This window comes from Salmo salar, chromosome ssa08 (assembly GCF_905237065.1).
Source record: "Salmo salar chromosome ssa08, Ssal_v3.1, whole genome shotgun sequence".
Lineage (NCBI taxonomy): Eukaryota > Metazoa > Chordata > Actinopteri > Salmoniformes > Salmonidae > Salmo > Salmo salar.
In genome coordinates this window covers 12,665,062-12,679,228 of record NC_059449.1, presented here as the reverse complement: position 1 = coordinate 12,679,228, position 14,167 = coordinate 12,665,062, and the positions used below count along the sequence as shown (strand labels likewise).

At 43.7% G+C, this 14,167-nt stretch overlaps 1 protein-coding gene across 9 annotated transcripts in view; it reads right to left on the bottom strand.

Annotated features, from left to right (window-relative positions):
• Window positions 1-7,580: 7,580 nt before the first annotated feature.
• LOC106610174 (F-box/WD repeat-containing protein 7) overlaps window positions 7,581-14,167 on the bottom strand; it is a 204,611-nt gene continuing 198,024 nt past the window's right edge. For all 9 annotated transcript variants that reach the window (XM_045722727.1, XM_045722726.1, XM_045722729.1 and 6 more), the window contains one exon: window positions 7,581-10,280. In XM_045722727.1, coding sequence (XP_045578683.1) covers window positions 10,012-10,280 — 269 coding nt within the window. In that variant the 3' untranslated portion in view covers window positions 7,581-10,011. The remainder of the gene's footprint in view (window positions 10,281-14,167) is intronic.

Sequence of the window (14,167 nt, the reverse complement as noted above, 5' to 3'; positions counted from 1 at the left end):
ACACCTGTCAGGTGGATGGATTATCTTGGCAAAGGAGAAAATGCTCACTAACAGGGATGTAAACAAATTTGTACACAAAACTTGAGAGAAATACGCTTTTTGTGTGAATGGAAGATTTCTGGGATATTTTCTTTCAGCTCATGAAACCAACGCTTCACATGTTGAGTTTTTATTTTTGTTTCAGTATAGCAGTCAAACAGCATTTTGCATGTAAGAAACCTCATTACCCTGTTGGACTGGGACTATAATGAAAAGGTGCTAATGAGGGGTCATGAAAAGGTCAAACTAATCTATTCTCTTGATAAACCTCTGCTTCTGACCTCTGACCTTTCCCATCAGCCCTGAGATAACACGCCATTGGTCACAATGTATAGTTAATGCCGTGATGACATTGCCTGATGAGCATTTTTGCTGTACCCGCAATAACATCAGCCAAATATGTGTATGTGACCGATACAATTTGATTTGACTCGCCCTGAATCTTATTCCGCTGCTCTATTGATCTCTACATACATTCAGTCTGAATTTGCCATCCTAGAAGTTGTTTGTGTGACTTCAAAATAAGGGGACGTTGCACAAAACAAATGAATCAGTGATTGGATCATCTCTAACCAATCAACAGTGGTGTAAAGTACTTAAGTAGTACTTTAAAATACTTAAGTAGTACTTTAAAGTATTTTTACTTAAGTAATTTTTTAGGGTATCTGTACTTCACTTTATTATTTATATTTTTGCCAACTTTTACTTTACTACATTCCGAAAGAAAATAATGTACTTTTTACTGCATGCATTTTCCCCAAAACACCCCAAAATACATTTTGACAGGAAAATGGTCAAATTCACACTCTTAACAAGGGAACATCCCTGGTCATCCCTACTGTCTCCGATCTGGCAGACTCATTAAACACAAATGCTTTGTTTGTAAATTATGTCTGAGTGTTGGAGTGTGCCCCTGGCTATCCGTCTATAAAAAAAAAAGTCATAAAATTTGTCTGTCTGGTTTGCTTAATATAAGGAATTTTAAATGATTTATACTTTTACTTTTGATACTTAAGTACATTTAAGCTATTACATTTACTTTTGATACTTAAGTATATTTAAAACCAAATACTTTTAGACTTTTACTCAAGTAGTATTTTACTGGGTGACTTTCACTTGAGTCATTTTCTATTAAGGTATCTTTACTTTTACTCAAGTATAACAATTGAGTACTTTTTCCACCACTGCCAATCAGAGTATCAAAGTTGATAACGTCATCATGTAGGCTGGCTCTGATCCAATCCATCGGTTTCTGGGACCAATCAGAACGGTCAGAATGTGTTTGCATTCTAGAAATCGTAGGGCAGGGAGGCAAATCCAGACGCATCGTGGAGAAGAAATGTCAGTTTGGCCAGAGCCATGTGGATGGGTATTCAGGCAAGTGATGTCACAACCCGCCATAAAAGTTCATTAAACCTTAAATAACTGAGTGACATAACTCATGCTCTTGAAACCGTGGCTACACTCTTAGAAAAAAAGTGCTATCTAGAACATTAAATGGTTCTTCGCTGTCCCCGTAGGAGAACTCTTCTTGGTTCCAGGTAGAACCCTTTCCACAAAAAGGGTTCTCCTATGGGGACAGCTGAAGAACCCTTTTGGAACCCTTTTTTCTAAGAGTGTAAGATGGCAAGTGCTCCTAAGTAGTGGCCAAGTAAGAGTGTCATCCTAAATCAGACAGTAATATATAACTACAGTACTATACTACTATACCAGGAGTGAGGTCGACCACAGTCATTAGTATTCTCTCATTGAATACAAGTTGGAGAAAAACTGTTTCCCCCCAGGGTGAGGTATGCTGATGAATGTATATTAACATAGATGTCTTGGGAATCATCCAGCGATATGTTACAGATGGTGGATATAATTAGTGTCCTTGTATTGGAGGCACTTCTCCCTGTAATTGCTGAATGGCCTCTCTCGTAGGCCTCGTCATCCCTCTCTCTTCCTCTCTCTCTCTTTCTCCTCATCTCTTCCTTTCTGTGTACCTCAGGCCTCTCTTTATTTCTTTCTCTCCCTTCCTGTCTCTCTGCTGGAGTCGTGAGCTGTGCTCCAGAAGGGTTTGTTCTGCCCTAGCTGTGGCGCTCGCCTCTTCAGGAACTGTCAGTAGCACTGTTTCCCTGCCAAGGCATAGAGGGCAGACACACACACACACGTAAGGTCACACCCTGTTCTTACATTTTTAAGACAAGCATCGACCCAAGAGTAATATAGTGTACAGTACAAACCCACACAAACACTTACCAGTGCAGTCACGCACTCACCTACTGAACACACACACACACACACACACACACACACACACACACACACACACACACACACGCACACACACACACACACAGTCTGACCAGTCAGGTAGAGAATATTGAGTGAGTAATACAAATTTGAGGGGGAGGACAAATTAGATGACTCATTTCCTCTACGACACACACACACACCTCATGTGCTGACCAGCTGGCAAGTGTCTTCACTGACATTTTCATCCTCTCCCTGACCCAGTCTGTAATACGTTTTTAATCTCTATGGGTCTTACCTGGTTAAATAAGAAAATGTGAATGTTTCAAGCAGACCATAGTTTCTTGAAACATTCTAAATTACTATCGCCACGTAGCACTCACATCTGTAGCCCTGAAATGCTTTCAAAGACGGGTCATGGCTCACATCAACACCCTCATCCCAGACCCCCTGGACCCACTCCAATTCACATACTGCCCCAACAGATCCACAGATGATGCCCTCTCTAAATGTGTAGCTATAGAACTTTGAATTAATTCTATTGTGTCGTTTCTGTGTTTTCATGTTTTATGAACCGTCTTGTTAAGCACATGACCAAATTAATTTCCCCCTGGTGGGATAATAAAGTTGATCTGAATCTATTGCACTGCCCTTTCCTACCTGGACAAAAGAACACCCACGTGAGAATGCTGTTCATTGACGACAGCTCAGCGTTCAACACCATAGTGCCCTCCAAGCTCAACACCAAGCTAAGGACCCTGGGACCGAACACCTCCCTCTGCAACTGGATCCTAGACTTCCTGATGGGCCGCCCCCCAGGTGGTGAGAGTAGGCAACAACACATCCGCCACGCTGACCCTCAACACAGGGGCCCCTCAGGGGTGCGTGCTTAGTCCCCTCCTGTACTCCCTATTCACCCACGACATCATTAAGTTTGCTGACGACACGACGGTGGCAGGGCTAATCACTGATGACGAGGCAGCCTATAGGGAGGACAACCTCTCCTTTAACGTCAGCAAGACAAAGGAGCTGATCGTGGGCGACAGGAAATGGAGGGCCGAGCACACCCCCATTCACATGGATGGGGCTGTAGAGAAGCAGGTCGAGAGCTTCAAGTTCCTTGGTGTCCACATCCCTAAGGATCTATCATGGTCCAAACACACCAACACTGTCGTCAAGAGGGCACTACAACACCTCTTCCCCCTCGGGAGGCTGAAAAGATTTGGCATGGTTCCCCAGATCCTCAAAAAGTTCTACAGCTGCACCATTGAGAGCATCTTGACTGGCTGCATCACCGCTTGGTATGGCAACTGTTTGGCATCCGACCGCAAATCACTACAGAGGGTAGTGCCGATGGCCCAGTACATCACTGGGGCCGAGTTTCCTGCCATCCAGGACCTCTATACCAGGCGGTGTCAGAGGAAGGCCCTAAGAATTGTCAAAGACTCCATCCACCCAAGTCTCTGCTACCACACGACAAGCGGTACCGATGAACCAAGTCTGGAACCAACAGCACCCTGAACAGATTCTACCCCCCCAAGCCATAAGACTGCTAACTAGTTAGTTAAATAGTTAACCAAATACCTACCTGGACTATCTGCATTGACCCTTTTGCACCAACTCTTTTGTCTCATCACATACGCTGCTGCTACTGTTTACTATCTGTTACTTTATTCCTAGTTATATGTACATATCTACGTCATTTACCTCGTACCCCTGCACATCGATTCAGTACTGGTACCTTGTGTATATAGCCAAGATATTGTTACTCATTGCGTATCTATTATTACTTGTATTATTACGGGTTTTACTTTTCTATTATTTCTCTATTTTCTTTCTCTCTGCATTGTTGGGAAGGGCCTGTAAGTAAGCATTTCACTGTTAGTCTACACCTGTTGTTTACTAAATATGTGACGTATAACATTTGGTTTGACCTTACTCAAACCAGGTTCCCTCATGGACAGGTGGTCCTCTATCCTCAGACGCTGTGACTATACATATGTGTGTGTGTTTGTGTGTGCCCTCCCGGTGGCAGTATGTCCTCCTGGCATGTCCCCTGCCTCTCTCCGCCCACGCACGGTAGCGCTGTACAGATGGGCTCCGGCGTAGTGTGTGTGTGTGTATGCTCATTTCAAGTCTCCCACACAGAGAGAACACACACCTCAGCTTGCTGTTCCACCTCCAAGTTCTCAACTCCGAAAGGTCAGTCAAACTAAACCAGGTGGGTGGACTTAACAGTCCAATAACGACTCAAACTAATCAGTAAACATACGGTGTCTGTGTTCCAAACCGTTGGAGATACTCAAATGAATCAGTAAACATACTGTCTGTGGACCAAACCATTGGTGACAGCTGCTCTCAAGATGTCCTCTAGTCTTAGTTTGACTGTCAAATGAGTTAATGTATCTCAGCCCTAGAGCTGTTATAGATGGAATTATTGGAAAGCAGGTCACCATAACCGTGTGTTTGTGTGTGTGGGGGTATACCCTAGTAGCCTAGCTCCCATCCTAGCTCCAAATGTTACTGCACTTGAGGGCATTTGGAAAATAACACAGATGAATTGAGAACGGCCATTCTTTCCATCTCCATATGTATGCCAACCATTGTGCCCAGTTCTAGATATGCCAGAAGGCCAAGGTTGTCCCTTGTGCGCCAATCAATCATGAATCCCAACAGATCAAAGAGGCTATAAGCCAAGCTGGAGACCGACGGTTACTCTCCTGAGATTAGTGATGCCTGGCATGCCGCTGGGTATACTATCAGCCATGCCTGCCACGCCATACAAGTGAAGGGAAGCGCACGACTGAATGTGAATGTGTTGGAGCCTTCACATGCAATTGTTCTCAAAATCTAGGCCCTATTCATTAGGCACCAAACGGAAGAAAACGGACTGAAACAGGGAGGGACAACCTGAAGTTCTCCAATAAGAAACGTTCGGTTTAGTCTTCTGTTGCGATGCATTTTGCTACCGTGCGCTCTAATGAACACGACCCGTCTTGTGTCTCGTCTCATTGTGCGGTGCTCTATCAGATGTGATCCTCCATCTGGTCTTTCCTGAACCCAGGAAGTCAAAAACTCATTCTAAAAGGCCAATTAGAGAAATGACAAACCTACCTAGAATCACAATGGCGTTTTCAATATCTTGTTAGAGTCCAACCTTGCCAGGGCAAAAAGAGGGGAAGGTCAGGACAGTCGAACACACACCTCTGGTTTCCCAGCAACAAGGGAGTGTTGGGTGGCGATTGCCCTCATGTCAGACTCAGTGTGTGTGTCGTGTTCATTCACAACTAGTCTCCATAGGGCCACCCTAGGTGACAAGATGAACGACTAGCACATCAGCTCCCAAAGGAATCAGGGCTATATGGTTCTCTATTTATTCCTGTCTAAAATGGCTCTGAGGAACTACATCATGTTCCCTTTATGGAGCTCCGCTAGTTAGCACTTTCCCCGCTAAGGAAAGATATCCAACCCCCCACTGGGGTCTCCCTGTCTGGGTAAAATAAGTATAGCAGGGCCACTTAGATGGAGGCTAGCTACGGAGCTGTGTAGCATAGCGTTAGCCTAGCCTAGAACGGGCCTGTTTACAGGCCCTGGTTTTGAGCATCCCCTGGCACTAGTACACTAGTGATAGAACTATTGCTGCAGGGCAGAATTACTGAACAAAGGGATGAGAGGGAGCAGGGATCCTCCTTCCTCCCCCTCCATCCCAACTCCTTTACATTAAACCCTTCATCTTTCCCCCTCCTCCACCCTACAAAGACAGACATCATCCCCCCATCAAAACCCATCTATATCACTGTAAAACAGTAGCACCCCTCCCCCTTACCTTCCCACCAAACCTTTCCAGCCCCATCTCTTATTTTATCACCCCTAGCTGGGTCTAGCTATGCATCCCAAATGCACCCCATTCCCTGCAGAGACCCATGAGCCCTGGTCAAAAGTAGTGCACTATAAAGGGAATAGGGTGCGATTGATCTCTCCTGCTTATTTTACCACCCCTGTCTAGCACGCCAGGCTAGGTTTTGTGTGAGTGGATGGGAATAGGATACATCCATCAATGGGCACTGGCTGCAATGCATATATGCAGAGTGAATTACAAGGCAGAGAAATGAATCCTGCCTGGAGGTAGGAGAAAGGGGGGGATAGAAGGTAGATTAATAGCTAATAACTTGAAGGAATAGAGCCGATTCATCACGTCCCAAAATGAAGTGCTTTAAGAGTGGCTGTGGATCTACATCAGTGTCTTGTAATGAAGCTACTGTATCTTTGCTATCCACTCAGAAACCTGTCGGCCACAACTTCCATTGGTTGAAATGTACCCGCAGGGAGCATTTTCAGAATGACTTTCCGTTGCTTGCTACCTGTATAGTCTGTCAGTAAAATGAGTGTAGAATGTATGAAACTTGTTCCAGTGCTGTAGCCGGTCTTATAACTATAAATGGTGTGGTCTTGTCTTTATAGGTATGAAACTTTGAAGCCCAAACATTACAAAAACCTTTAGAGATTCATATCAGGAAATATCACCAAATCTTACTAAATTTCACTCAGGCATATAAGAGTACATCTATTTCCCCCACGGTACCCAAATCATCCCAACTACAACCAGTCTGTATGCATCACATCTGCAGTCTCAGATGGAATAGACACGAAGGGATAAACTTGTCGACAAGAGGGGATACTTTACCTACAGTCTTCATGCCTTTGTAGGCCGTCATTGTAAAACAGGAATTTGTTAACGGACTTGGCTAGTTAAAAATATATTTTTTAGAGAGCCTTATATACTGCAGCCTGAACAAGAAAAGGAGATATCACCAGCCAACATGCAGATGAGAAACCACAACGTTAAACTGGAAGTTGTCTGAATATACCAACCACTCTGGATTTTAACAGTGCAGATGTACATAGTGGAACACAGTGAAGTTGACACTTTCAGTTGAGAGGAGGTAGTCGATGTTCCCATAGGAACACATTCGTTTTATATGCTAACACGTTCTAAGGTGGAGGTCAAGTGTTGTATAGCAAAACTGGATCCAGAATGAAGCTAGTGATATGGGTGGGGTTAGGCGCTTATGTAGTCACGGTAAATTAAATACTATGGAAATGAGACTGCCAACACCACAAGGAACACTGGCGTGAAGAAGAACCAAGCACCAGCACACTACTTAACCGTGACTCCAGGTCCGTGAACCTCATTTGTTCAACATGCTAGTAAATCGCAAACTTCATCTCTTACATGTTATCGTGGTTACCGGTTTAATTTGCGATGCGAATGTGTGTGTGCTGAAACGTGCGCCAAAGACAAAGTATTTGAAAGTATTCCCCTCAGTAATGTAATAAACCGAAGAGGCTTTATTGAACACATAACACAGTGAAAAACAGACAACTGAAATGCTTGAAATGAAAAAAAAAAAAAAAAACGCACATTTTATTGCACTTAAGTTATAAGAAAATAAAATTTCTAAGTTGAATCAAACAAATACACAATCCCTTTCAGGTTTTTTTTTTCTCCGTCGGTTTTCTTTTTGCCAGGCAGTCACATGAATGAACTGAAAAAATAAAAACACCTGCGGCATCTGATTTCTCAAACCAGATCATAAATTAAAACAGATTCAAAATAAAACGAGAGAGGAGAAAGAACAAGATAGTTTTTTTTTTAATATACAGTGTTAAACCACTTTCACAGTTCTGCTTGAGTTGTGTGTGTGACTCCTTTCTTGGGAGATTGAGTTTAACTAATCATTTTGGCTACAATGTTCTGTTCACTTGAAGCCAGGTTGCCTGTAGGTACTTTTTCCATTCACAAACCATTAGACTGCTAACTGCTGAGCGAGCTAGCTAGCGCTTAACAGTTTGACTGTAACGTGTAATATGTCATATTCATAACACTAAGAGTGTCCTGCCTTCTACTGTACTTGTCAGTTTGCGCCCATTCATCAATGTTGCTTCAAACATTTGAATGGAAACAAATTACAAATGGATGGACAATTCTTTCATTCACTCAAAAAAAAAAAAAAAAAAATTGCTATTTTCTTTTTTCTCTTTGCCAGTCCACACAGCATCTAGACAGTTCCCCACAGAACAGGCTGAAAGCGCTTTGTCCCAAGGAATGTGTTAACAATTTGCCCAAAAACATACACACGCGCACACACACACACACAACACACGTACATTACACCCTATCGTTTCCTCTACGCAGGCAAACCTGTCTTTGTCCAACACTCTCTCCTCTCAGCCTGGCTGAGGCATGTTTGGCTCAAGTTTCAGTGGCAGAAACAAAACAACAAAACCACGGTTGTTATTGTGATGTTTCTCTCTCTCTCTCTCTCTCTCTTTTGTGTGTCGTCTGTTTAAAACATTAGAAGAGTCCATTTTGGAATTTAGTCTGGGACTAAAACGTCACAGCGAGTAAAAGTTCCATCTTTATTTCAGTTTTATCTAGCAGCATAAATACAGTTTACCCACTGGGAAAACAGTACTGAGAGGGAGGGAGGACGCTATTCCACACCAAGAGCTCAGAGAAGAGAACCCCAACCTCCCCCCCCACATAAGAACCAGCATTGAGGAACCAACCCAGCCAGACTCGCTGAAAAACAAAGGACAGCATAATGTCTAAATCTGGAGACTTAACATCTCTAGCTATGAAGAAGAAAAGAAAAATGTAAAGAACAACCCAAACAGAAAATAAAACGTGGTGAGATAAAAGCAAAGAAGTGAGTGGAACAGGTTAATACTGGGACTTGTTGCTGTTGGCAACAATAGGCAACCAAAAAACAAACAACAAAAATCCTTGTCTTTGAACTGATTGAAAGAACATAGCTACAAAAGGAACGCAAATTCACAGTTGTATGTGTGCTCCTATGTGTTTTTTGAAGAAATCAAACCCTGGAACTAAAAGACTGAAGAACAAAAAGAATGGAACAAACAGAGAACAGGATATAGGGCCTGATGTTATAGGCTCATACCTGGTTTGGGGACCAATCAGATTCTTGGCATGTCGTTTCTCTCATTCTCTCCCCGACGACAAGAACCTCCTTACTTAGCTAATATCGTGTGTCTGTGTTCTCATAAAAACTTATTTCCAATTCACTTAATTTCCTCAAATGAGAATTTGATGTTTCCCTGTGTCTTTGCCTTGTGTACTGCATACAGTGTTGTTTTTCTATTAAATAGTCGGTTGGCGCTTTATGTGGGGGATAAAAAATTATATATCTTTATACATCTGAACGCTTGCGTCAGGCTTGAGTGAACAAGTCTCTGTTTTTTTTGCAAAGAAGCTGCCCCTATGGCCGCAGAGTTATTTCTTCAAGAGTTCCTGTCTTTCTTCTCTTCCTCCTTTATTGGACGAGTCCGTTCCTCCCTCTCTTCTTCCTCTTCCTCCCAGCCTACTGCAGAGGTGCGGGCGGGCCACACCCCTGTTCCAAGCCACACCCATTTCCACCCCACCCCTTATGATTCGGACTCCACCCCCTTAAGGTGGGAGGGGTAACAAGTACGGGTGCTGGCCAGTGAGGTTGGCGACTGTGGCTTTGTCCGAAACGGCCACCGACGGGGGGAGGGGAGAGGTAAGGAGGGGGCGGTGGTAGTGTTGAGGGTAGGGTGGGGCTGTTTCTGAGTGTGGGAGTGAAGAGTTTAGGGCATGTTCACCATCGATGTTGAGCCATCTCATCCTCGTCTCGCTTTACCCCTCCTCCCCTCTCCTCACTTTTCCCCGTCTCGACCATTTCCCCTCCTCTCCTCTCACTTCATGTCCACGTCAAAGTCTAGCACCAGTAGTTTTGTCTCCTCGGTGCCGTTGCGGCTTCCCACGGCACACACCAGCTTGGTGTTGGAGGCGCGGATGCGCCACACCACCCCGCCGCTGCCGCCGCTCTCCAGCGTCACCAGGTTGCGGATGAACTCGCCCGTCTTCAGGTCCCACAGCTTCACCGTGCCGTCGTCCGAGCTGGTGATGACAAAGTTCTTGTTGAACTGCAGGCACGTCACGGCGCTCTGGTGCTTGTGGGGACCTGGTGGTGGAGAGGGGGAGAGGGGGAGAGAGAGAGGGAGAGAGGGAGAGAGGGAGAGAGGGAGAAGAGGGAGTGAATGTGTGAAAGAGATAAATAGCTAGTTTCTCATTTTCACTGTAGTGTCCCTTTAACGTCTAGTTCCCCAGAGTCCGATGAACTCACAGATACCATTTTTGTGTCTCTGAAGTTGCTAACTAGCGTTAGCGCAATTAATTGAAGTTGATGTGACTTCCATCAATTGCGCTAACGCTAGTTAGCATTGGGTCGCGAAACTACCTCTAACTTGCTTCATACTGGACACAGAGACATACAAATGGCATCAATGAGTTCATCCAACTCTCGGAAAGTAGATGAAGGGCCTCGTTGCCAAAATCCAATAATATCCCTTCAAGACGAGTGAGGAAAAATAGGAGACCAATGAAGAGAAAAGGCTTGATAGAAAGAGATTATTGGTTGCAAGGTCATTGGTGGAAGACCTGGTAGAGATGGTAAACACTATACTGTTTATTTCTGGAGAGTGTTAAGGCAGGGAAATAAGGCACCCTGCCTTGTCCTCGTCTGCCATGGAAAATCCTGGGCTAGTAGAGGAGAGGAGCCCAGGGCATAGAGCTGTCACCATCTACAGCTGCTGACTAGCTCTGCTGACTGAAGCCTGCTGGCACTACAGCGGTGTGTGTGTGTGTGTGTGTGTGTGTGGTGAGCGTGGCAGCTGGCAGGAACACCCATTCGGTGTGCAGATTGTGGTGTCTGTGGCTGTTGCCTCCTCTTTCGACGAGATGCCCCTGTATGTGTGTGTGTGTCTGTGTATGTGTGTGTGTGTGAATGACTAATATTCCCTTAGGATATGCAGATGATAAATCCCCCACATTTGATCTAGTTTACACTATTAAAACAAACACAGAATCACAGTTTCAAAGACGTGGCTGACAACATTAAAACACCTTACAGCAGTTATTCCACAAAACTCTAAACAGTGAATACTAATCAGGATGAAATCTCTAATATGATGAACTACAGTCCACAATGAAAAGTGGTCATTATGAATGCAAAATCATTCATTGTATGAAGTACACTAGGAATTGTGTTCATTAGCCTACCAACAGATCTCATTTGAACAGTGATCCAGTGGCAGACAGCAGTGTAAACCCTCATCCTCTCCCTTCGTCTGTCTCTAGTGTTTTCAAAGGGCTAGACATTTTGCACTGCGCCTTTCTCGCAAAGATTGGACAATGTACCCAGCCAACCCCCACATCTCTCCCTCTCTCCCACCCATTTCATTTCCACAACAAAGCAGCTGGCTACATCGTTATCTATCCTCTCAGCTTAAGTACCTCATCTGTGGCTGCCAGTGAGTTGCCTGTTAGGCTATTGTCTTATCTAAATGCCCTAATGAATGAATGGCAGAAATTTCCCATTGACCCAATTACATGACCTACATAATCCCTGCACCCCACCCCCCTCCATGCCCCCTTAGCCTAGCGTCACGCCCCCTTGTCATGCCCCTCATGGGCCAGGCGCCCCGACAAGACCTGGGCCAGGCTCCCCGACAAGACCTGGGCCAGGCTCCCCGACAAGACAGGACCTGGGCCAGGCACCCCGACAAGACAGGACCTGGGCCAGGCACCCTGACAAGACAGGACCTGGGCCAGGCACCCCGACAAGACAGGACCCCATCCACCTTTCTTCATCCCTCCTCATCCTCCTCTCAATTCAATTCCATTTCAATTTAAGGGGCTTTATTGGCATGGGAAACATATGTTACATTGCCAAAGCAAGTGAAATAGATAAAAATTAACACTCACACAAAAGTTCCAAAAGAATAAAGACATTTCAAATGTCATTACCGTAATTTCCGGACTATTAAGCGCACCTGAATATAAGCCGCAGCCACTGAATTAAAAAATATATATTATTTTGAACATAAATAAGCCGCACATGTCTATAAGCCGCAGGTGCCTACCGGTACATTGAAACAAATGAACTTTACACAGGCTTTAACGAAACACGGCTTGTAACAAAAAATAAAACATTAGCAGTAAGCTTTAGTTGTCTTTTTGCACTGAGTCAATTCCTCACGCTGCTGTTTCCAACGTCTTATCATCGACTCATTAAGACCAAGCTCCCGTGCAGCAGCTCTATTTCCTTTTCCAACAGCCAGATCAATCGCCTTCAACTTGAAAGCTGCATCATATGCATTTCTCCGTGTCTTTGCCATGATGAGGGTGACAAAATGACTACCGTAATCAGAATGATGGGAAGTTTGAGCGCGCTCGATTTAATCTAAACAGTTAACAAAAAAGTTGTTTGACCATAACCCGTTCGGCAATTTCATTGGTCTAATGAAAGCTTCATGCCGCCCAAAAACTGAGCACGTCACAGAATGTGTTTTTTTGTGAAAAAAAAAATTGAAAGCGGGAAAATCCATATATTAGCCGCGTCATTGTTTAAGCCGCGAGGTTCAAAGCGTGGGAAAAAAGTTGCAGCTTATAGTCTGGAATTTACGGTATGTATATATACAGTGTTGTAATAATGTGCAAATAGTTAAACTACAAAAGGGAAAATAAATAAACATAGATTGTATTTGTTCTTCACTGGTTGCCCTTTTCTTGTGGCAACACGTCACAAATCTTGCTGTTGTGATGGTACACTGTAGTATTTCACCCAAGAGATATGGGAGTTGATCAAAATTGGGTTTGTTTTCAAATTCTTTGCGGGTCTGTGTAATCTGAGGGAAATGTCTCTAATACGGTCATACATTTGGCTGGAGGTTAGGAAGTGCAGCTCAGTTTCCACCTCAATTTGTGGCCAGGTCTGCCTTCAGTGGCCTTTCTCTCTGTACATAATCAAATATTTCCTTAATTTTGGGTCAGTCACAGTGGTCAGGTACTCTGCCACTGTGTAGTCTCTGTTTAGGCCCAAATACCATTCTAGTCCTCGCTGTTATTTTGTAAATTCTTTCCAATGTGTCAAGTAATTATATTTTTGTTTTCTCATGATTTGGTTGGGTCTAATTTTGTTGCTGTCCTGGGGCTCTGTGGGGTGTGTTTGTGTTTGTGAACAGAGCCCCAGGACCAGCCTGCTTAAAACCTGTTGAGGCTCGGGGGCAGTATTGAGAAATTTTGAAAAAAATATGTGCCCATTTTTAACTGCCTCCTACACCAACTCAGAAGCTAGGATATGCATATTATTAACACATTCGGATAGAAAACACTCTGAATTTTCTAAAACAGTTTGAATGGTGTCTGTAAGTATAACAAAACTCATATTGCAGGCAAAAACCTGTGAAAAATAGATAAAAAAAATTTTAAATTTTGTGACTGTACTATTTAGTGTCATTGTTTTATAGATACCATAGTGAGAAAGGATTCATTTCGCAAGTCCTACGGCTTCCACTAGATGTCAACGATCTTTATAAAGTTGTTTGAAGCGTCTATGATGAACAGAGACCGGATGGCAATGAAGAGAAGTTGACCTCCCTGGGATGTCGTCACTTCATTATTGGCTGCACCTGCGCAATCATGTGATGCGATACATTTTTCAAAGACGTTTTTCAAGACACAGGAGAGGTCGGGTTGAAACATTACTGATGTTTCACGTTAAAAATGGCTCTAAAGATTGATGCTAAACAACGTTTGACATGTTTGAACAATGTAAATAGATTATTTTTTTTACTTTTCGACGTGACTCCCCCGCGCTACTTTTTAGTAGCCTACCGAGCGCTAACAACATGGAACAACTTGGAGTTATTTGGACATCAATTATGAACTTTGTCAAAAGAAACCACATTTGTAGTGGACCTGGGATTTCTAGAAGTGCCAATGGATGAAGATAATCAAAGGTAAGGGAATATTGACAATAGTAATTTTGATATTACATGGTTACAGATG